At 60.3% G+C, this 22154-nt stretch overlaps 1 protein-coding gene across 4 annotated transcripts; it reads right to left on the minus strand.

Moving 5' to 3' along the window:
- Window positions 1-781: 781 nt before the first annotated feature.
- MYO1C (myosin IC) lies at window positions 782-21203 on the minus strand. 4 transcript variants are annotated; one of them, XM_004593954.2, is made up of 32 exons: window positions 20987-21203; window positions 14922-15077; window positions 14722-14837; window positions 14304-14502; window positions 13676-13756; window positions 12527-12706; window positions 12327-12425; window positions 12061-12174; window positions 11892-11963; window positions 11417-11536; window positions 11236-11318; window positions 10995-11100; window positions 10809-10889; window positions 10129-10220; window positions 8563-8657; window positions 8435-8481; window positions 8268-8348; window positions 6309-6414; window positions 6099-6216; window positions 5484-5597; window positions 4922-4998; window positions 4613-4681; window positions 4423-4507; window positions 4178-4337; window positions 3843-3926; window positions 3200-3293; window positions 3051-3106; window positions 2810-2945; window positions 2653-2723; window positions 2469-2566; window positions 2278-2377; window positions 782-2033 (listed from the first exon to the last, which is right to left on the minus strand). In XM_004593954.2, exons 1-32 carry the CDS (start codon window positions 21059-21061, stop codon window positions 2007-2009), a joined length of 3192 nt encoding a protein of 1063 aa, XP_004594011.2. In that variant the 5' UTR covers window positions 21062-21203; the 3' UTR covers window positions 782-2006. The 4 variants fall into 4 exon arrangements, with proteins under 4 accessions (XP_004594011.2, XP_058531384.1, XP_058531385.1 ...); XM_058675401.1 differs by lacking the exon at window positions 20987-21203 and adding an exon at window positions 20116-20252; XM_058675402.1 differs by lacking the exon at window positions 20987-21203 and adding an exon at window positions 20091-20233.
- Window positions 21204-22154: the final 951 nt, after the last annotated feature.

The following is a 22154-nucleotide window of genomic DNA, read 5'->3' on the forward strand; positions in this document are numbered from 1 at the left end:
GGATGGGAAGTGGGCAGCTGGGACACAAATTGTGTCCATATGGGATCCTGGCACACAAGGGAGGATTCAGCCACTCAGCCACTGTGCTGGGCCCCTCTGCATTTCTTTTGCAGGAAAGAACGCTTGAGCCTGGGGTGAGGGCAGTTCCTGAGGCTCCTGTGTGCAGGGCCAATAGCCCGGGCCTGACCTATCAGAAGATCTTCCTCACAGTGGCCCAGCCTGGAACACAGCACTTCCTCCGCGCTGGGCCACGAAGGATCTGCTCGGAAAATTTCAAAGCATGGGGGCATTGTCAAGAATGTGGACTTGGCACTGACAGTGGCTGCCAGCTAACACAGGAAGAACCTGCTTTGGAGAGAAGCCACCACAGGTGAGAGCTGAGCTGGGACAGTGTGTCATGAACAGCTGCCTGCTGAGCCACGAAGTCTCCTGAATTCCCTTTCCTGTCCTCACCACTGCCCAGCGGGTCACTGCAGAAGAATCCAGACCAGCTTGTGAATTCAAAAGACCTACCACAAATGTCAGCTTTGGCACCCCAACCTGGGCCCAGGACTGCAAGGCAGAAATATGTGGGGTGCTTCCTCTGGCTGTGTACCCCTCTGGAGTACTGGGGGTGAGTGGGTGGTCAGCCAGTGAAAGTGAAGCTGAGGCCCTTCCTGCTTTCTCTCCTTCCCCACAAGACAGGGAGCGCTGCCTGGAGACAAGGCGAACACTGTACCACCAAGCTCCATACTGCCTCCTAGGGACCCTCCTCCTCCCTCATATTCAGAGTCTGACCACATTGGCAAACATGTATTGCTTTATTTAGTGTTTCTCTGGATTGCAGAAGTGTCAGCAGTGGGCTAAGAGCCCTAAGAGCCTGTAGAGGCAGTGAGGCAATCCCCCATTCCACAACCCTCTGGGGTGTGGGGGAAGTGGCAAAAAGGGGTGAGACCCCTGCAGCCTCTCTCCCATGTTCCCAGACCAGGGCAAGGTCAGTGAGGACCCCACCTCTTTGAGCAGGGGCCCCCACACATAGGTGGGGTGTGGGTCATCCTAAGGCACAGACTTGGGCAGAGGTGCTTCTCCCAGCTGGTGGCCCCCCAGAGTGACTGCTGGTCAGGGAGCCAGGTGCCCACCTCCGACGTGACCTGTGTGTAATAGACTCCTGTCTCTGGGAGTGGCAGTGCAGCGTGCTGAGGGCAGGGCTCTGGTCCTGATTTGCCCCAACCTGAATTTTTGACCATGACTTCGGACAGGTCCCTTCCTGCTCCATCACACAAAGGCGTTGGACTGACTCGGTGATGCTTCTTGAGTCCTCCACATCTAAGGTCTAAGGCTGCTTCGCCCCCAGCCCCACTCAACCAGGACGCCCTCTGACTGGGATGATATGCAAGGGCATTCTTAATGTGGGAAGTAAGAGACAGAGGAGGATGGCCTCAGCCCCCAGGGGCTGGAGCAGGCTGCAGAAGGTGTAGGGGGAGGGATGGGCGGGCAGGCGGGCAGGCAGACACAGACAGACAAGGGGCCATGCGAATGAGGCAGAGAGGAATGAGCCTGGCCCAGGAGGAGGACTGTAGAGCCCAGCCTATTCAACCTCTCACCTACATTCCTTGCCCTGTTTTGAGTTGAGGAAAACACATCCAGTGTGTCTCGGGGCGGGAAGAAAAAATGGCTTTGTTAAAAAATAGTTTCCTATAAAGCATCAAAATATCATTGAGGAAAACCTCAGCAAAAATTCCCTTCTCTCAAATATTTGGCATCAGCAGTGAGGCCGGCACAGCTGGCCCTGGCCCCGGCATTCCTATTGCTGTGGCCCGGCCTGGCCCCCTCCTAGGGGCAGCTGCCTGGTTGCTGGCTGCTGCTCCCTTGAGAGAGGGCTGAGCAGGGGGCAGGTGTCAGCAGGTGCACTTGGAAGGGTCCCGGGATCCCTGTCAAGAAGCTCAAGTCTTTGGTAACTGGGAAGAGGAAGGGGAGGAAGCAAAGCACCGGGAGGCAGAAGGGGTCCTGGGGCAGGGGTGCCTTCATCACCGGGAGTTCAGCCGCGGGGCCACCTGTGAGGTCAGGGAATAAGCCCGAGTGGTGAGTGGGAGGCAGACACAAGATGCTCCCGGTGTGTGAGGGTCAGCCTCTGCCCACCCAGTGTCCCTGAGACCACCCTGATCTTCCCACATGCACACTGCCATCCTGGTACCCTCTGCACCATGGAGTTCCAACAACCCCTCTCTGGCTCTCACAGAGGGCAGTGGGATATAAAACAGGGTGGCATGCTTTCCCTTGGTCTGTGTCCCCACTCACCACAGCCAGGTGCCCGTTTTTTGCCTTGGTGATGAGCAGCTCAGAGCCTGGTGTAAAGTCGATGATGCCGTCCCTGCCGGGGCCTCCTGCAAACGTGATGCTGGAGGGGAAAGAGCATGTGAGAACTTCTTGCAGGGACGGAGCCCCTGGTGGAAGCCCAGGTGTGCCCAGGTGTGCCCAGGGGTCCTCACCTGCCCTGGTTGATGTTGATGTTGTTCACTCGATCTGCGCTCAGGGCTGTTTTGGTCAGTGTCTCAATCACGTGGTCACTCTGCAGCACCACATCCCCCTGGGGGCACAGGCAGGAGGGAGGAGAGCTCAGGCCCCGCCCACAGCCACAGGACCTCTCCCACCTCCCATATGCCAGAGGGGCACCTTCTGCTTATTGTCCTCCCGCTGCACGTGGAGCACAAACAGGCTGTCACTCAGGCTGCTGACAGAGATCCCTGCAGGGTGAGGGGGGAAGGGACTGGGTCAGGGAGCAAGGGTCGGAGCAACAGCTCAACCCTGAACAGCCTGGGACTCAGCTGACCAGTCAGGTTAGCGTAATCAATCCTCTGCTTGACTTTGGCGTCCTCCACAATGACCACAGCGTTGGGTGTGAGCAGCAGCTGCCGGGAGCGTGGCTTGTAGCCCTTGCGGTCGTACTTGACGACAGGCACGGCATACTGGAGACAGAGGGGCATGGGCTGAGGAGCTTAGACATCCACCCCTTGGACCGTGCCCTACCTGCCCCCACCTGCACCCGGTAAGGGACTCAGGCAGTCTCTCACCTGGATGGGCTCAGAGCCCAGAGCCTGCAGCACTTTGGGACTGATCTCATCTGCACCTGTAACCCCACAGGGGGATAGGAAGTTAGAGCCAGAGGGAAGGGAACTGCATGGCAGTGGGAGGGGGCGGGCCCACAAAGCCAGCGGCTCACCCAGCCTCGTGCTGATGAAGAGCCTGGGCACGCTCTGCGGGTAATTGTCCTTCTTGCCCTTGAAGATCTCACTCGCTACGGCCTTCTGCTGCAGCTGCAACAAGTAGGGGGAGTGTCTGAAGCAGCAGACTGTCACAGGGGCAGTAGCACTGGGGAGCACCCCTCACCTACTCTCTGGTCCCAGCACCAGGAAGAGGCTGAGTCCGGCCACCAATACTCCCATCAGATCCTCCTCTTCCTCAAACCCTGACCCCCATCCTGAGCCAAGACAGAGAGCTTCCCAGAGCTTCCAGGTCCAACTTCAAGTTTATGATTGCTCACAATGTCGGGCCCTGCAGCCCCAAGCCTCGGGTCCAGCTAGGGACCCCACAGGCGGCTGTACACCTGAGCCAGGAGGCTGCAGAGCAACATCACAGATTCGACAAACCCAAGGCACGTGGATCACCCATGTCTAAGTCCCTAAGCATGGCAGACAAGACCAGTCAAGCAGAATGAAGCTGCAGCCTTTTCCATGGGCAGCCCTGACGCACTAAGCAGAGATGGTCCCTCTTCATCCCTTTTTCACGGTGCCCAGGCAAGACCACTAATACTTCCCTGGCCCTGGGGCCAGTCCTGGGCTTCCTCCCCTCCCTGCCCTGCACACCTGCTGCTTCCATTCAGGGCTGATGCTCCGGCAGTACTTCCACACCATATTCTTCATGCATAGCTCCCGGAGCAGCTCCGAGGCCTGTGGGGAAGAGTGCGGCTGGAGCATCTGCACAGCCAGCCTCCCTTCCTGCTCATCATCTACCCACCCCTAGACCTGTGTGCAGGCAACACCCCCCAGTCCTCTCTAGGGAGGACTCACCCTCCAAAGCCCAGTCCTTGTTCCCCGCCAGCTGTGAGCCCTCCCCATCTGTTCCTCTGGTTATAAGAGAAGCAGACAGCTCAGCTCAGGGTTTTTGATGGGCCCTAACTCAGCAGGGAGGGCCCACATACCTCACGCAGGGCAGGTGGAGGTGTGGGCCAGGAGGTGTCCAGGACATTCCGGGGCAGCTGCCGCCGCAGGTTAAGCAAAAAGGAAGTGCGTACATGGTCCAGGAAGAAGGCATTCTCGGGACAGCGGGGAGCGTGCCGCAGGATGAAGCCGCGAATAAGCCTGGGGGCAGGGCCAGTCGAGGCTGGGGGTGAGCAGCCTGGTACTGGGCCACTGCAGCTGCACCCCCAGGCACCCCAGAACGCACCTGCGGATGGTCTGTGCCGCCCACTTCCTCTTGGCTGCCTTCCTCCGGCCCAGTGTTCCCCGCCACCATGACTGGATGCAGATGGCTGTGGGAATCACAAAGGGCTGACTCTATCTCCGCCTTGGGCAGCCCACCCTGGTCCTGGATGCCGCCCAGCCCCAAGACAGTGGGCGCCCCTTCATTCCCACACCTGAACGCTTCACCCGGAGGAATTTCTGCCGCCAGTGAAAGCCTCGCCAGGCAGCCTGGATCTTCGTGGCTGTGATGGGGACAGAGATGGTCAATGGGGACTCGGGGAGCCTGATTCTTCAGAGCAGCAAGGATAGGTGTGTAAGGGTTGGGAGAATGAACAGGGGAGTTTGTACCTAGGGGGGCAGATGGACAGGAGGATGAGGGGGTTGCCGGAAGTGGGTGGCATGGACTTCCTGGAGAGGCAGCCCACCTGCAGTGACTCCCCAGAGTGGGCCCCAGTGGGACAGGAAGGGTGGGTCCTGCTCACCCAGGCTCTGCCGCCGGACCTCCAGGGCATCCTCTGTGGCAAACAGGGTCTTGGGGAAGCGGATGAAGATCTTGGTCCTGGGGCAGAGGGAGGGAGGGCAGCAGCAATGAGCCTCTGAGTGCCACCCATCCCCACATTAGGTAGGAAGGGAGGGGGGCTGAGGAACAAATGGGAATGGGGGCGGTTGGATGAGTGAAGGACCTGAGAAGCATGCCCTGGAAGGAGCCAGCCTTTGTGCATCGGAAGCCTTGCCCAGGCCCCAGCCCTGCCCCATGCTGGGGGAGCTATCAGGTCCAATCACATTGTGTAGATAACTACCTGAGCAGCTCTCTGCCCAGCAGAGCCCAGGAGAGGGAGGGTGAGGGAAACTCATTGGCCCCCAGCTATTACCCACTGGGGATACACACTAAGTTCTCCATCCTCTGTTGAGATGCCCACGCTCTTTTTGCTACATTTTGCTACCTTGTTCATGGCCACTCTGTCTTGGGTCTGAAATTCTTTCCTTGTGTGAAGACAAGGACCTGGGATCACCCACACACCAGGTATGTGCCACACCACTCACCTGCCCATCTTGTACTCTTCCGGCTTGTAGCCCAGGTGCCGGACCAGCACGGCCACCCCATCCTGGGGCCGTCCTGCCCAGGTGGGCCATGTCTCCGGGCACAGTGACTTGTACCTGGGGGCAAGGGATGGAAAGAGTAGAAATGCACCCAGGCTGTACCCCAGCAGCTCCCTCCTCTCCAAGCCCCCCTCTTCTTTCCCTGGGCACCTGCTCTCAGAAGGCCCACAAGGTTGCTCTGCTACTGCCCCCATTTAAAGACACTCGTCCTCCTCAGCCTGAGGGACCGGAGAGTGACAGAGATGCAATCACTGCTCTGTGCGACTCCCAAGGCCCCAGCTCTGAGTCACCACATAGCTGTCCCATCCTCTCTCAGCTCCTTGGAAGCCAAGGCTTTCCATCCGCCCGGGCTTCTGGAAGGCCAGTGACCATCTGCCCCTGGTGGTGGGCAGCCATATGTCAGCCTGGTGCTTCAGAGCGAAAGGACCTCAGGCCTGCAGCATGGTCACGTCCCTAGGGCAGAGCCTTGATGTCCTCACCTTTAAAGGGGCCCAAGAGCACCTGTCCCCTCTCCTTGGACATGCCATCCCATTCCCCGAGCACTGAGCCAAGTCCCACCTCTGCAGGAAAATCTCATATTTGCGGCGGTAGGCAAAGCCAGCTCTGCGCACGCGCAGGTTCTCCATCAGGCCCAGGTACTTCACCTGGTGGCGGATCAGCACCTCGTCAAAGCGACCTGGGGCAGGGGTAATAACAGGACAGTCCCTAGGCTTGCAAGGGTCAATGGCCAGCCGGCTCCCCAGGTCCCCCAGGGCAGGAGGGGCCTACCTGGCTGTTTTGCATCATTGGGCTTGATGCAACGGATGTAGGCAGGCTCCTTGGACTTCAGGATCTCCACCAGCTGCAGCAGGCTCAGCTTGAACTGGGTGGCAACCTGGGAAACAAAGGGCAAGTGGAAGGTTGGTGAGGCTGGGCTGAGGCCCCATGCTGTTGCCACCGCAGTTTCCTGGCAACAGGGAAGGGACCAGCCTCCCACCCCACATCTCTCAGTTTAGGAACCTCCCTCTAGTTACTTCTTTAACAAACAGCCTTCCTCTTTCTCCAGGGCCCCAGGCCTCCACAATGGTGCACTGCACCAGCACGTCTCACTGAGCTCCCTGGGCCCGGCCCTGTAGGGCTGTGAAGCATATCTATGGCAGAAGCGGACACTTCAGCGGGCTCTATGATGCCATGGGGTCCACACTGAGACAGCTGCAATGCTGGCGGCCCCGGGGGTATCTGGAAGGGGTTTTCTGGACCATAACCCTTGGGGGAAACATAAGAAGACAGCAGGGTGGGTGTCTCTCCCTCTCTCCTTTCAAGAAGCACCCCACCTCCCGGATTCCTCATAGGAAGTGCTTTCTTTCCCTTTTCTTCTTTTCCCATTCACTTGGTCACTTTGCAAATACAACTCTGCAACCAAAAAATTAAGATGACAGCAGGAAGATGGCAGAGGGCAGGAGGGCAGCCCAAGCAGAGGGGACACCAGCATGCAAGGGGAGTCGGAGTGGGGTAGGGAGGCAGGCTGAGGCAGCCCCAGGGCCTGGGCCCATTAGGGAGCCTGGGTTTTCTCCTCCCCTGAGGAGTCTGGAGAGAGGGAGTGACAGATGTGCGTTCTGAGGGCATGTGTCTGGCGGATCATGTGGAGGAGGGGCAGGTGGAGGCAGAGGGGAAGCCGGGGAGAGAGCTGGCCAGCCCCAAGCAATCAGGGCAGGCTGACCTAGAGTGGTGGCTCCAGGGACAGGGCTGGCTGGGGTGAGCAAGTGTATGCAATGGAAAGAGGCAGCAACCAGTCGCTGGAGGATGGACGTGGGTCCCAGTCCTGCCTGTGGGGATTGGAGGAAGGTGCTCCCTGTCCAAAGTTACATCTCACGGGACTGACCAGCCAAGGGCCCATTCAGTGCAGACCAGCGGAGTGAGGTGCCTAGAAGCCAGGAATGGGTGTGCGGGCATCCTCAGAGGCAGGGGAAAGGTGGGGACAGACAGCAGGGGAAGACAGGCTCCAGCAATGCCTGTGCGACTGTACTCTTCCTGGCATGCGAGTCCCAACCTGCAACACCTGGGTTCCCATCTCCCTGTGGGCTGGCTGCTGGCCTGGGGCCAGCCTGAGCCCCTTCTGCCTGGCAACCAGGGCTCTCCCTGCCTCTGGCACTCCCTGCTGCCCCTGCCCCTCTGCTCTCTTGCTGAGCACTACTTGGGACTCTCACTCTTTGGTACGCACTTCCTCATTCCCAAGTTATTTCAAAGACTTCCTCCTCCAGGGAGTCTTCCCTTGTGCCTCTCACCCTCCCACTCCCTGGCTGTGTCCTCTTTTGGGGGAACACCCTATTCACCCTTGGATCCTCAGGGTTAAGTAATATGGATGACTGGTCACCACTGCTAGGTGAATGACCACATGGAAGCACCCATACAACCACACAGGCTTGTGCGGAGACAAGCACCATCACACATGGGCAGCACGGGTGGGAGGAGACCAAGGAGCTGCTACAGTCAGCCCCTTACCCCAAGCATCTGCTTACATGCACTGCTGGCTCCCGGGCTAACACTTGGCCATGCTGGGACACACATACTCACACACTTACAGGCACACTGCTAGCTGCTGGGCTCATATTTGGCCATACCTGAGCACATGTACACACACTCAGAACATATTGTTAGCTTGCAGGTTCACAAAGGCACTTGGCCATGCCTGGGCATGTGCGCGCATGCGCGCACACATATACTCTCGTGGTCTGCCAGGTTCCTCACCGTCTCTGGCCTCTTCTTGTCACTGAGCTCATTCCGATCAAAGCACTGGCTCATGATGGGGTTCTTGGAGCTGCACATGGTCTGTGAGGGCACAGCAGGGGTCAGGGTGGCAGCTGAGCAGAGGGGTACTCCGCCTGTCCCACACCTGAGCCCTCCTGGGTCCTCACCTCCTTCAAGTTCCGGAAAAGAAGGTCATTGTTTTTATCCAGAAACCCTGGCAGGAGAGAACAAACATGAGGCAAGGGAGAGCCTGCCTCACACCCCCACCGTGGGGACCTAACCTAAGGACCCTCACCGGTCACGTTGTACGTCACCTCCCCGGCATAGTGCAACAGACGGAACTCCCCGCGGTCAAGGGATTTCCTGGTCCGCTGATCAGCCAGCTTGTGCCTGAGGGTGATGAGGAGAGGAAGCTGTGGGTTGTGCACTTGAATGGCTCAAGTACAGGAACCAGCCACTTATAAGTAGCAGGTGCGGCTGCCAGGCACACTGGATGGAGGCTGCTTTCATTGCCTCTGGCTGCTATGTGGCTGCTCTGAAGGGAGCGGCCCACCATGTTTTCCGAATGGATTCTCTGGCTGCCGTCTGGGGTTAAGCAGCAGCCCGACATCAGCTTCCCATATGAGGCCCAGATCAAGTCCCAGCTGCTCCACTTCTGAGCCAACTCCCTGCTAAGTGCCTGGGAAAGTAGTGCCAGATGGCTCAAGTGCTTGGGTCCCTGCCACTCATGTGGGAGACCTGGTTGGAGTTCCTGGTCCCTGGTTTTTGCCTGGCCCAGATTTGGTACTACAGTTATTTGAAGAACAAACCAGCAGATGCAAGATCTCTTTCTCTAACCTCTCTTTCAAATTAAAAAAAAAAAAATGAAAAGAAATGGAATCTGTCCCTAAAGATTACTGAGGTGTTAAGCATGTTTAAACCCTTTACCCTAGTTTCTTCTTTTGAGAACCATTCCAAAAAACTATCTAGAGCCATGGCCCAAGATCGGAGGCCCAGCAATGCTTGCAGCAGCCCTGTTAATTCAGCAGAGATCCGGCAGCTGGCCAGAGGCCCCAGAGGTTGGGTGAGAGCAGTGTTGTATCTGTGGGTCAGAGCCAGTGGAGGAAGTGTTTTGAGGAAATTTTTGTGTTTGATGATACAGGAAAATACTCAGGATATAACATTATCCTGAGCCTTATACACAATAAGCTCTCCACTACAGGGGAAAAAAATGTATAGAAAAAGGCAGGAAGGAAATGCCTCAGATTGCTAACAGCGATGACCCTGGGTGTCAAGGTTACGAGTGGCTTTTGCATACTTGGAGCCTGTCTCTGGTAAGCACCATGGTCTTCTCAAGCAGCAGCCTGTCTTGAAGGCACTCTTTAGTAAAAATGCACCAGTTCCTGTACTCAAGCAGGGCACACAGTTCAAGTGCACATCCGGGCATCTGGTGGCCCTGGGCCAGGTCTCAGCTCTGCCACGCGAGGTGGGATGACCTCGGACCAGGGACTTCATGACTCCAAGTCTCAAACGGCCAGAATGGCTCTGCCAAAGGTCCTTGCCCATTAACCCCGGATGTGGTCCCAACAGGCAGGAATGGCCTGGGATAGAGGGGCTTGCTTCTGCATCTGCCCCTCCTGGGGATTCCTTAAATAAAGAGCAAATTCTAAAACAAGAAGCAAGAAACAATCCTGTCAAGTTTCATTCTCGGGCAAGACTGAGGGGAAAGCCGTGCGACCAAGCAGCTTGCTTTCCAGGGTGGAGGACCTGTGAGCTGTCCTCAGCTTAGGCCTTCTTCCCTGGTGTTGAGGACCCAGGGAATCCCCCAGCTTCGCACAGGTGCTGACCGAGTGGGGCACCCTCAAGCCTCTCGCCTACTCACGTCAGGAAGTGTGGGTGGTGCTTAACGGTGTCCTCCAGCTTCTCCAAGAAGGTTAGGTCTGTGGCCTCGCCGGGGCGCAGGCACTCCTCATCCTAGGGGCAGGGGAGAGGGCTGGGGAACACAGAAGGTGCCAGAGAGGCACAGGGGCAGGAGAGAGGGGCTGGGGGACACAGAAGGTGCCAGGGAGGCACAGGTGCAGGGGAGAGGGTCTGAGCCAGCATCTCACTTCATCCTCCACACTCAGCCCTGCCTTGTCCCCTTCTCAGTCCCCAGCGCAGCCCTCAGGGACCTGCCTATAGAGAAAGGGGGAGGCAGGATAGGCTCTTGGTGCTGTCACTGCTTGGGATGGCCACATCCCACATTCGAATGTCCAGTTGAGTCCTGGCTATTCTTCTGATTTTGGATCCCTGCTAATGCACGTCCTTGGAGGTTCAAGTACTTGGGGTCCCACCCACACAGGAGACCTGAACTGAATCCTGGCTTTGGCCCAGGCCAGCCCTGGCTGTTGTGGGCACTTGGGGAGCAAACTAGCAGGTGGAAGATCTCTTTGCTTTTCAAATAAAAATGGAAAACCAAAACACAAAACAAAAACAAAGAAAAAATAGGGGGCAGCGGAATAAAAAAGGGCAACATCTCCCACCACACCCTGCATGTGAAGCCCTGGGGGACAGAAAACTCACTAAGATGGAAATGATGCCTTTGAACTTCTCCTCCACCAGGTCACAGATGATTTTGTTGTTGAAATACTGCACAGGCTCCCACTGAGGTAGCACAAGGGAAGTGAGGCCTCATTCTGGGTCTCTGCTCCCTTCCCACTGGGGAGACCCCACGACCCAGCCTCCCGTAGCTCCTGGGTTGGCACGCACCGCGATGCCCTCGGCCTCATACTCCTCCTGTTCTGACTTGAGCGTCAGCTCGATGAAGAGCTGCTGCAGCTTCTCGTTGCAGTAATTGATGCAGAACTGCTCGAAGCTGCGAAGAAGACAGAACCACCCACGGGGGCTCAGGGGAGAGGGTGGTCTTCAGGGAGGACCCTGGGCAGCTAATGTGAGAAGCAGGAGGCAGAGGACAGGGGTGGGGCTGGGCAGCGGTATTGCTGTAGCTGACCTGTTGTGCTGAAACACTTCGAAGCCATAGATGTCCAGGAGCCCTAGGACCGTGGTGCTCCTCCAGCTGGGGCTGTCAGCGTCCTAGGGTCATTGAAGCCAGGGCGTGGCTGGCACTGTGCTGGCATCAGCCCTGCTCCCAGCCCCCCACCTCTCTCTGGCAGTGTGGATAAAATCCTCACCTTGGATGCCAGGGACCTATTGATCTTGCCAACCAGCCAGGTAAAGGTGCGACTGTACACGGCCTTGGCCAGAGCGTCCCGCGCATACGCGGCCTGCTCCAGGTTCAGTGGACTCAGGAGCTGTGGGCGTGAGGAAAGGGAAGGAGACAGATGCCAGACACCTGCCTCCATACCACCTGTCTGGGCTCAGGAGGAATACCAGGAAACTCTGACCGCCTTGTCCTTGCCCTCAGAGAGTCTGGGGGCTGGAGTAATAAAACACAGTGGTGTAGGGTACAGGAGCTGGTAGGTGCTCAGAGGGCCTCATTCCTAGTTGCAGTTTGACTCTGTCAGTCTCTTCCTGTGTGCCGTGGGCCCACTCACTGTGTGTCTCTAAGTCGCCCGCCTGGACTGTGGCAACCAGAGCACAGGAATTGGCGAGTGCTGGGTTGAGCTATAACAACACCCCAGTCCCCAGGTCAAGGCCTGGCCTCACCTCTTCTCCCTTGGCAATGATCTTCCTGTGCGTCAGGGCTTCCCGCAATGTCGCGCCTTCCACACCTAGGAGCTGCCGAGAGGGAGGTGGGCGGAGAGGCGGTGCTTGTGGCTGGGGGCTCTCCATCCCTCCCGCACCCGCCCCTGCCCCCTCCACACACCCAGCTCACCCTAGTCAGATACTTGAGCTGGTTCTCGGTGGTCACCTGGGCATTGCTCTCCTCATTGGCCACAAAGTGGATGTTGCCCAAGTGTAGGACGCTGGCCACAATGCTCAGCAGGTCCTGGGGGGACGAGAGGAAGGAAGGAGCAGAGCGTTGGTGGGCAACCAGGAGACAGAGGCAGCCATGGGCGTGGGTGCAGAGCATCTGAGGGGAGAGAGGGACTTTTGGGTGTGATGGGAAAAGAGGGGATGGCCCTCTCAAAGGGGCCTTACCTCTACTTCGTCCTCGGTGAAGTTGATGACTGTCAGGGCCTTCCTGACCACCTTCCAGTCACTCTTGTCATTGATGGAGGAGACTTTGGCACACTGGCCCTGCAGGAGGGGCACAGCTGCATTGTCGGCCCTGGCACCAGGCTCCCCTGCTCCAGGAAGGAAGGCCCTGCCCCACCCCGCCCCACCTGCCAGCCACTCACCTTCACCAGGTACAGATAGCTCTGGGCATTGCGCTCCAAACCCAGCCTGCGCAGCTCCTCCTCCTCACCACCCTCCAGCAGCTGGTAGAAGATGTGGAAGTTGCGCTCGCCATGATTCTGGTGAACCACTCGCGACTTCTCCAGGAGGTAACTAAGGATGTGGCCGCCCACAGGGGCCCCCTGTGTGGAAGGCAGGCCCAGGGAGCTGGTCACAGGGGCTGGGAGGTACAGCCTGTCTTCCCTTCTCATGCCAGCTCTGCCACTAGCTGTGTGGAGTCAGACACGTCAATCACCCCCTGCAGCCTCAGTTTCTTCTTCTGATAAATGGGGAGATGCCACCCTATACACGGGGTAGCTCTTCTCAGATACCTGACAGGCCTGAAAATGAACTCCTGCCGCCCCCCCCAACTCACTCCCCGCACACATCAGCTCCCTGTCTGGGTAAAGGGCAATGCTGCCTGACCAGTCATTCAGCCCAGAAGTTCACAGTTCTCCTGGAAGCCTTTTCAAACTTTTCCAGTTTATATCCAGCCAGACAGCCAATCCTGCCACATTCACCTTCAGCATATCCGGAACCCAAGGGCTGCTCACCTCCTCCACTGCCAACACTCTGGCCTTGCCACTCTCACCTGTCACCTGTGCTATTACATCAGCCTCCCAAGTGGCTTCCCGTTTGGCCCAGTTCCCCTGCCATCTGCTCCCAAGAGACGCACAATCTCTCTGAGAGGGAAGGCAAGCCGGACCCTTCTGTGCAAAGCTCTGTACTGAGCTAGTTCCACAGGGAGTTACGGAAACTCCACAGGCCCTACACCACCCATGGAAGGGCTGTACTCTCTTTCTCCTCAGGGCTCAGGCACCAGCTGTTCCCAGTGTGAGGACTCCACTCCAAGTATACACACACCTGCTCCTGGCTCCCATCAAGCCTTAGCCAAAGCGGCACCCTCTCAGCAGGCCTATTTAAGCTTCCTTAAAACGTCCCCAGCCCCCAATCCCTCATTTCCTGCCATGATCTGCTCATCATCCATCACCCCAAGAGGCAAAATGTTTGTCTGTCTGGTTCCATGGCTTCACCTCAAGCACAGCAAGTGCTCAATAGATCCCCCTGAACAAGGAAGCCCCTCCGTTCTGCCCTCACACATGCACAGGTACCTTGAAGTCAAACTGCACATCCATGTACTTCCCAAACCTGCTGGAATTGTCATTCCGGAGGGTCTTGGCATTCCCAAAGGCCTAGACATGGACAAGGATGTAAGGGCAGGCCAGCGCCCTCCCCACAGCTCCCGCCTCACCATGTACACACACACCCTGCTCCATGGTATGGGCCCCACCTGCAGCATACACACACACACACTGCTCCATATTGCAGGCCCCACTTGCAGCATGGGGCTGCTCTGCACACACACACCCTGCTCTGTGGTAGGGGTCCCACCTACAGCATACATACAAACACAGCTCCGTGGTGCAGGCCCCACTTCCAGCATGGGGCTGCTCTGCACACACACACTGCTCATACACACACACCCTGCTCTGTGGTAGGGGTCCCACCTACAGCATACATACAAACACAGCTCCATGGTGCAGGCCCCACTTCCAGCATGGGGCTGCTCTGCACACACACACTGCTCATACACACACACCCTGCTCTGTGGTAGGGGCCCCACCTACAGCATACACACAAACACAGCTCCATGGTGCAGGCCCCACTTCCATCATGGGGTTGTTCTGCACACACACACACTGCTCACACACACATCCCACTCCGTGGTATGGGTCCCACCTCCAACACAGGGTTGCTCTGCAGCAGCCGGTCTCTCACGGCACCCCCTCGCTCAGGGGCTGGACAGGTCTCAGCGTAGAATTGTAGCAGGCGCTTGGTGGCTTCTGTCTTGCCGGCTCCACTCTCCCCAGAGATCATCACCGCCTGGTCCCGGCGCTCCGTGCGCAGTGCCCGGTACACAGTGTCGGCCACCGCGAACCTGGAGCACAGTTTCATCAGGGGACTCTGGGGGAGGACTAGGGGGCTGGGAAGCACTTGTGGGTGGGAGCCAGGTGTTCCCTTGAGGAGGCAGGTCACTTTCAGAAGGAGGGCCGCCAGGGCCTCTCACAGCTGGGGAGGGCGGGCAGGGGGGCCACTCCTAGCTGTGAGTGTAGGTTGGGTGGGCTGGGGCTCCTGACAGGCAGGTGACGCCACTCACAGGTGGGGCGGCACTTCATAGAAGCTGACGCCGCGATAACGCTCCATGTGCTGCCGGCTGTAGATCTGTAGGTCCCGGTAGGGGTTGACAGAGACCAGCACTGGACCAATGTAGGTCTAGGGATTGGCAGAGGAGGGTTGGAAATCTGCACAAGAAGAAACCCCTCCCCCAGCCCTTGTCCCCCCTCACCCATGCCTCACGTAAATGAGGTTCTCCCGAAAGCGCCGCCGCAGGTTCTCCATAAAGGCCGCCTCGCTGGTGAAGTTCTCCAGCAGCACAAAGTCCTGCACTCCCACCCGGTCCCGGGCGGTCAGTGCACTCTCCATGGTCACCCGTACCCCGTCACTGCCCAGGGCCTGCAGGAAATGGGCCATGACAGAGCACCTGTCAGAGCCAGCAGGGTAGGGCCAGGCCGCAGTCTGCCCCTCCACCTGCAGGGCTGGGCAGGAATGCCAGGGCTGAACACAGGACACAGAGCTGAGGTCACAGGCACACACGCAGCACCCAGGAGCCAGTGGGCACTGGAATGAGCTTTGTAAGACACAGCAGGGTCCTGCGCAGGGCCACTTGGAAAGGCTCTGCTGACCTTGGACAAATCCCTTCGGCTCTCCCTCTGGAGCAGTTTCCTCCTCCTGCAGGAGGCGTGGAGACAGACCAGGTGACCTCAGGTCCCTGAGCTCTGGGCCACGTGTGACAGGTGCTTTGGAGGACAAACGGCTCACAATCTGAATTTTGCAGGCAGGGAGCGGCTGCCTCTCCCACTCCTGGTCTTAGAACTCTCCAGGGTGAGGATCCTAGGGACCAGGCCAGGCAGGGCCCCTCCTCCTGGGGCAGAAGGATTCCCCCAAGGGCCTCCCAGCCCAACTGGCCCCCCCCACCAGGGGCGGGAGCACCGGGCTTCCAGCAGCTGGGCACTCCCTCCCCTCCAGCTGCTGCCCTCCCCAAGTGCTTCATCCACTCCCAGTTCTGCCTAGGGAGTGGGGGATTTTTTTGGCCTCTGGGTCGGCAGGAATGAGGTGGCTGACAACCTCAGAGAGCTGCTTTCCACACACCCCGGACTGAGGCCCCCCTCAGTGTCCTCCGGGAAGCTAACACTAAGAGTGTCAAGGGTCAAAGACTCAAGGTGGTGGGCAGGTGGGTGTTGACCCTAGGGGCTGTGGTGTCTCCTCTAACCACAGACAGGCCAGAGCCAGGGGCTCCCGAGTGGGCCGGGCCTGCCTGTCCCACACTCGTCCCTCACCCCCCTCCTCCGGGCCTGTCCCCCAAGTCGCTGCCAAAGCTGGTCCAGTCCCCACCTCCTTACCCTCCCCTCCGGGAGAAGGGTCCCAGCGCCCCGCGGCCCTCCTCGCCCTGGCCTCTCCTCCACCCCCACCCCTCCACCTCCGCGCCTGCAACTTTCCGGGAGGGACGCTTTTCCACCCTAAATTCCTTGGCCGCGCCCACTTCCCGGCGGGGCCCCTGCAGCGCTGCAAGGCAGGGAGGGGCTACAGGGACCCCAGCCCCGCCGCCGGCCCCCGCTCACCGACGCCCGGTAGCGCATCCTGCCCGGCCGGCCTGGCGCCCGCTCCGCTGCCCGCGCTCTCGCTCCGGGGCTCGGCGGCGGCGGCGGCGGCGTCAGCGAGGGAGGGGCCGGCCCGCCCCCCGCACCGCCCTCTCCGCAGGCCCCGGGGCGCGGGACTCGGCGCCCCCCTCCCCACACCGGCTCGCCCCGGCCCCGCTGTAGCCGCACCCGGAGCCTGGCGGGAGCTGGGGCGCGGGGAGTGGGGGGCTGGGGACGGGATGGGAGAGGATGGGGGCGGCGGCGGGGTGGGCGGCGGCGGGCGGGGCGGGGCTGGCGAGCCGGGCTCCGCCTGACTCAGGTTTTCCAGGAGGGATCTCGATTCCAGGGTGGGGCCCGGAATCCGCGCGGCCCGCCGCGTCCACACCGACCCGGAACTCACTTCCGGGCCTGCGTCTACACTGTACGGTCTGCCGAGGGGCTGAGATCGCGGGTACGGGAGGAAGCGGTACTTCCCTCCCCCGCCCCGACCCCAACCTCGGGTCCCGGGAAAGTTAAAAATAGAGCGAAATGTCCAAATACGGCTGGCGCGCCCGGGCGGGCGGAGCCTCGGCGCGGGCCACGGTCCCCGCCGTCCTCTCTCCGAGAGGCGGGGGACGGACCCCGCGTCCTCCAGTCCCGATTAAATCCCCCGGTCGTGTCCCTTGACCGCTCAGAGAGGGACAGGGACGGCCCCAGGGCGCTCTCGCCCAGCGCGGGGCCTCCAGCTCCCACTTAGGTCTCCCCTAGGAAGTCGCTCCAGACCTCCAAAGGACACACTTAGGCCCTGGCACCCCAGAGTCCCTCCCCAGTCCCCTCCCTTAGCGGTCCCCTGCCCTGGATGTCCTCCGCCTCCAGCCCACACCCCCATGACCCCGAATTCGAGCCTTCTTTCGCCCGGGGTGTGGGAGGAGGCGGGGGCGCACTCTTGCTGGAATGGGTGCGCATGGGGGACTGTCGGCCGCAGCTCGCCAAAGCCTGGCCGCCACCGGCAGAGGGACGATGGACCGTTCTCCTGGTCCCCACAGCGAGGCTAGAGCTGGCGGGAAGTTTTGGAGGGTAAAGGCCAAGGCACCTGCCAGGCCTCCGGAGCCCTTCCCCCTTCTGTGCCCTGCACTGGCCGCAAACACGCCAGGGGCGGACCTGGAGTGGCCAGGCCCAGGGCGGACTGGTCACCCCGCTTATCTAGAGGGGAAAGCCCCTCTTGGGCGTCAGTTAACAACGAGCTCTACAGTCCTTTGCCTAACCCCCACCTGGCGGGCTTTAAGGAGCCTGAGACTCTCATGACTGCGCACATTGTCCAGCCCAGGAGGGGAGAGGCTGCTGGGGACCCGGGCTCCCTGAGGAGGCCCGAGGCAGAGGCAGGTGCGGGCTTCAGCCTCGCGGGAAAGGTTCACTAGCTCGGAACAACAACCTGGCCCGATAGCAGTCCGGGGGAGGGGCCGGGGGGCGGCAGTTGAGCGACCGGGCCCTTTGGAGAGAGCGAGGGGGCTAGGTGCCGCCAGGCGCGACAGGCAGGTGGGGGTGCCCAGAGCCGAGTCCCCCAGAATAAAAACCCAGAAGAGAGAGGGGAGTGCCTGAGGGGTCTTGGCGGGAGGCGGGGGACGAGGGTCAAGAGAGTCCCCGTCCCCCAGGAACCCGGCCCCCGCGGGGGAGGGGCGAGGCGGAGCTTCGGGTCCGCAGTGCCCGCCCGGCCCGCCGCCGCGTCAAGCGCCTGGAATGAGGGGAATCCGCGTGCGGAGGGGTCGGGCCGGCTTCTCCCGGGCCCGAGCTGCGTTGCCGCATTCCCTAGATGCCCGATGGCGCCCCCGCAGCCACCGCCCGGCGGCGGAAGGAGGGGGCGTTCTCCGCCGCCAGGGGCGGCCCCGGCCCTCGCCCCCCGGGCCAGCTCGGAGACTCGGGACGGAAGCGCGCGTCCGCGGGGGCAGGGAGGAAGGGGAGCCCCGGGTGCGAGAAGCCGCGGCGCTCACTGCCTTCTCGGCGCTTTCTAAAGTCGCGGCGGCCCGAGGTCGCTGTTCTTAACTCGGTTTTAGAAAAGGGAGCTCTCGCGACTCGGTGGAGGAAATGTCTTGTGGAAGGTAGAAAGACAAATGGAGGAGTGGGGTTGGAACCCCAACCCCCGCAGAGCGGTCCCTGCTTCCGCGGGCTGCCCTTCCCCAGTCGGGATGCAGTAGCCCTTAGCGGCAGCAGCTAGGACGGGTCAGGCTCCCCAGTGTGGCCAGTCTCTGAGGTGTTTATTAGAGGCACAGGGTATAGAAAGGGCCTGACTGAAGTGGGCCAGCTGATGCCCTTTAGCACTGGATGTGTGTGTGGGGGGGTGCGAAACATAACCTGCGGCGAGGGGCAGATATTCCCCAGCACCCCTGTCGCTGCTACAGGCGGATTTCCACGCAGCCTGGCTGGGGACAGACACACACAGCCTGCTCCCCTGGCAGCGCAGTGCTGCATACATAGCAGGTGCTCAGATTTATCCATTCAGCAGACCAGTCTTAGGCCTGGGACCAGGCTGCCCTAGCAGGCTCCAGGGAACTGGGGGGAGACATGGGGAGGAAGCGGGTGGCTTGGGGCTCTACCCTGATTGCTCACAGGTACCCATCAAGGGCTGTGCACTGGCTCCCCAACATCTCCAACATTTGACCACCTCCACATCTCAGCCAGGGGTCCAGCAAGAGACCCCCGTTCTCCTACCCTATTCCCCTGGTCCACTCAGTATCCTCTATGCAGAGGGGGCAACCCCTCCAGGCGCTCACCACGTGGTTCACACCCAGCGGTTACCACCACCTTTTGCAGTCTCCTCCTTGATCTCTCATCCATCCACAGCAGCCCGTGCAGTTTACAAAAGCAACACTTCACGTTCCATGTTCATGGGGCACCCTCCATGTGCCAGGCTTCCCCTCAGGTCCCAATGGGTCTCAAGTTGAACTCAACTACCCCTTGCATTCCAATCCCTTCTCTCCCCAGTCACACACAAGTAGGAGGCGCTGCCGTGTCCCTGGCAGTAGCCACATGGGGCTCCCTCCTTAAGCCTTCACACTTCTGCACCTGCAGCTGCTGGGGCGTGGCTGACACCCTCCCAGTCCACCTCACCTACTCTTAAGTCATCCTGGAAGAATCGGATCAGGTATCACCTCCTACAGAACAACACCTTCTTGAAGTCACCAACACACAAACCCCAGCTTATCACATCCAGCACTAATGGTCTGTGTCCTTGTCAGCCTACCCCAGACGCACACCCTGGCTAGGGACACTGCGGGGGGGGGGGGGGTGCAGGGGAGGGAGACTTCGCGACTCCCTCCTGGACGCTGGCGTAAATGAATGAATGAATGAATCTCAGAGCCGACAGCTGGAGGCTGGAGTTTTCCGGGAGCCACCATTCACTAGCTCATTCATCTCCAAGCGCCCACCCACCACTCACGCGTACCGCCGATCACGCAGGGGCCACTAGCGCGGCCCGAGCCCCGGGGGGCGGAGAACGGGAAGGGGCGGGACTCAGGCACAGTCCCTCGGCGGCGACTCCGGAACCAAGAGCCGCTGAGCAGGGCTGCGGGAGGGGCCCAAAGGGCGCGCTGGGTGCCCAGGTCCCCAGTTTCAAGCCTCTCTCTTCCGCGTCCTCACGTTACCCGTAAGTCATCTAAGTCCCCACCGGGCTGACTCCCCGCAGCTCCGTGGACCTAGGACTCCCACAAGGCAAGCTGAGCTGATCCTGGGTGCCACCATTCCCCGGCTGGCGACCCCCTGCCTCCTGCACGCTGTCTCGGCGCCCAGCCTCCCGCTTTCTTCCTGTAAGCCCCCGCCAGCACAGGCCTCCCGGAGCCACGCGGCCGCTTCCCACCTTGCGCTCTGCCCAGCGTACCCACCGGCTCGGCTCTTCGGGTGCGCTGGCGGGGGCCGGGCTGGGTGGCGTGGTCAGCTCGGTAGTCCGCGGGACCAGCACGCTCTCTCCGCCCAGGACCAGCCGGGGGCCGGGCAGCAGCCTGTCGTCATCCCAGGCAGGGCCCAGGCTCCGGCGCGCGCGCGCGCTAGTCGTCCGGCCCCGCCCCAGCCCCGGCCCCAGCGCGGGCCTGGCCCCAGCTCCGGCCCGGCCCCAGCTGCGACCCGGCCCCAGCTCCGGCCTGGGGAGACTGGTGTTCCCGCGCTCCTGCACAAGGTCCGGGAACAAGGCGCGTCACACACACACACACACACACACACACACACACACACACACACACACACACACACACCTTCTATCTCTGGCATAAAAAACAGCCCCTCCCCCATGCAGTGTGAGTGGGTGGGCGCCCCCATTGGGGTCTTCCCATCCTCATCCCCAGAGTAAGCCAGACTCTTGCTGTCTTGCTTGCAGGCCACAAAGGTTCTTTTGCTGAGCTAACTAGCTCTCCTCCCTTCACCCATCTCTCCGACGGTAAGGGGGGGCGTTAACTGAGCCTCTACCATGCCCTGCTCTGCAGCTCTGGATGCACTAGCTCTTTGCCCCCAGCAGCATGTCCTGCCTAGTTCCTTCCCCAGGGAGCTGGAGAGGGGATTCATATCTGATTCTCTGCTCTATCGGGCCCTAATCCCCTACACTTAGTGCCTTTTCTTCTTCGGGTACTCCCTGCCTGCTTGGTTTCCCCCCCAGAGGACCCACAACGCTCCTTACAGTACCTCTTCCCTGAGAGGGCTGCCTGGCACAAATTACAAGGTGACACGCCTCCCCTTCCTCCCCGCCTTCAGTATGCCACTTACCAGCTTGCAGGGCCGGTGGGGGTGAACCACACGGATGATCTCCCCCGTGGGGATGAGCTCCACTTGCAGCGCCATCCTGCCCGGGGGCTGTCGCTGCCCACCCTGGCTGCCTTGGCCGCTCGGGGAGCCAGGAGGCTATGGGCTGAGGCCAGGATGGTCACTAGGTTCTGGTTCAGCTCCAGCCCCAGGGGATGTGGCTGGTCCAGTGCCTCAGGACACAGCTGGGGCAGTGCAGGTCTGATTGGAAGGCCTCTTGGCCGGGGCAGGAAGAGGAGGGGCTGAGGGGATGGAGGAAATGCCTCTTGTCCCAGGTAGCCAGAGGAGCTAATGCAGTCACCCCTGGGAGACCCTGGGCTCCAAGGCATGGGCTGGAGGCAGTGCCATGGCTGGGCCTCTCCCCACTGCCCACTCTGTGGCATTGGCTGGAGAAGGGTACAGTGACCATTCTTGCCCTGAGCCAAGAGGCTCTCCAGCTAGGAGCTGTCTCTCTGACATTCCCAGGAGCTTGCTGCCTGTCTCTGGAGGGCAGCAGATCAGCCCCATGAATTTTGTCAGCCAGGGCTGCCATCCTGGGTTAAAGGGTTGTCAGGAGAGGTGGGTAGGGGGCACCATGAGGAGGCCCTGCCCCCATCCTATGGAGCCTCCAAAGCCTGAGAGGTTTGTCTCGGAGCTCCTTGGGTGTACACCACACTGAACCTGGTTCTTTCCCCTCTCCCCACTTGCCCATAGTCCCCTTAGGTACCCCCACCCCTTCTGCCCCCCAGTGTTCCTGTTTGTCTTCCTTGTTGCTAAATCACAGCTGACATTTTCCTGGCCTGGGCCTGAGTCCTCTGGCTCCAGCCATTCCTTGTAGGAAGTGAGAATGGGGAAGTGACTGGGGGAAACACGCTGGCACAAGAGAGGCTGCCAGCCGCCTGGGGTGCCTGTGCTGCCACCCAGGGACCCTCACCTCCCTCCTCAGCTTCCCCCGCCCAGGAAAGCCCAGCCAGGCTTCCTTCCTCCGGGAAGCACATCTATCCAGTGCAGCTCATCCCAGGCGGCCACACAATGGCCCTTATCAGCCGTGGAGCCAGGCGTGGAGGCCGAGCACACAGCAAGTCTCACATATTTCCTGTTTCCACCCAGCGGGTCAGGGGTGGGTCCAGAGCGGCCATATCCTGACTGGGGC

The sequence above is a fragment of the Ochotona princeps genome, chromosome 17, assembly GCF_030435755.1.
Source record: "Ochotona princeps isolate mOchPri1 chromosome 17, mOchPri1.hap1, whole genome shotgun sequence".
Lineage (NCBI taxonomy): Eukaryota > Metazoa > Chordata > Mammalia > Lagomorpha > Ochotonidae > Ochotona > Ochotona princeps.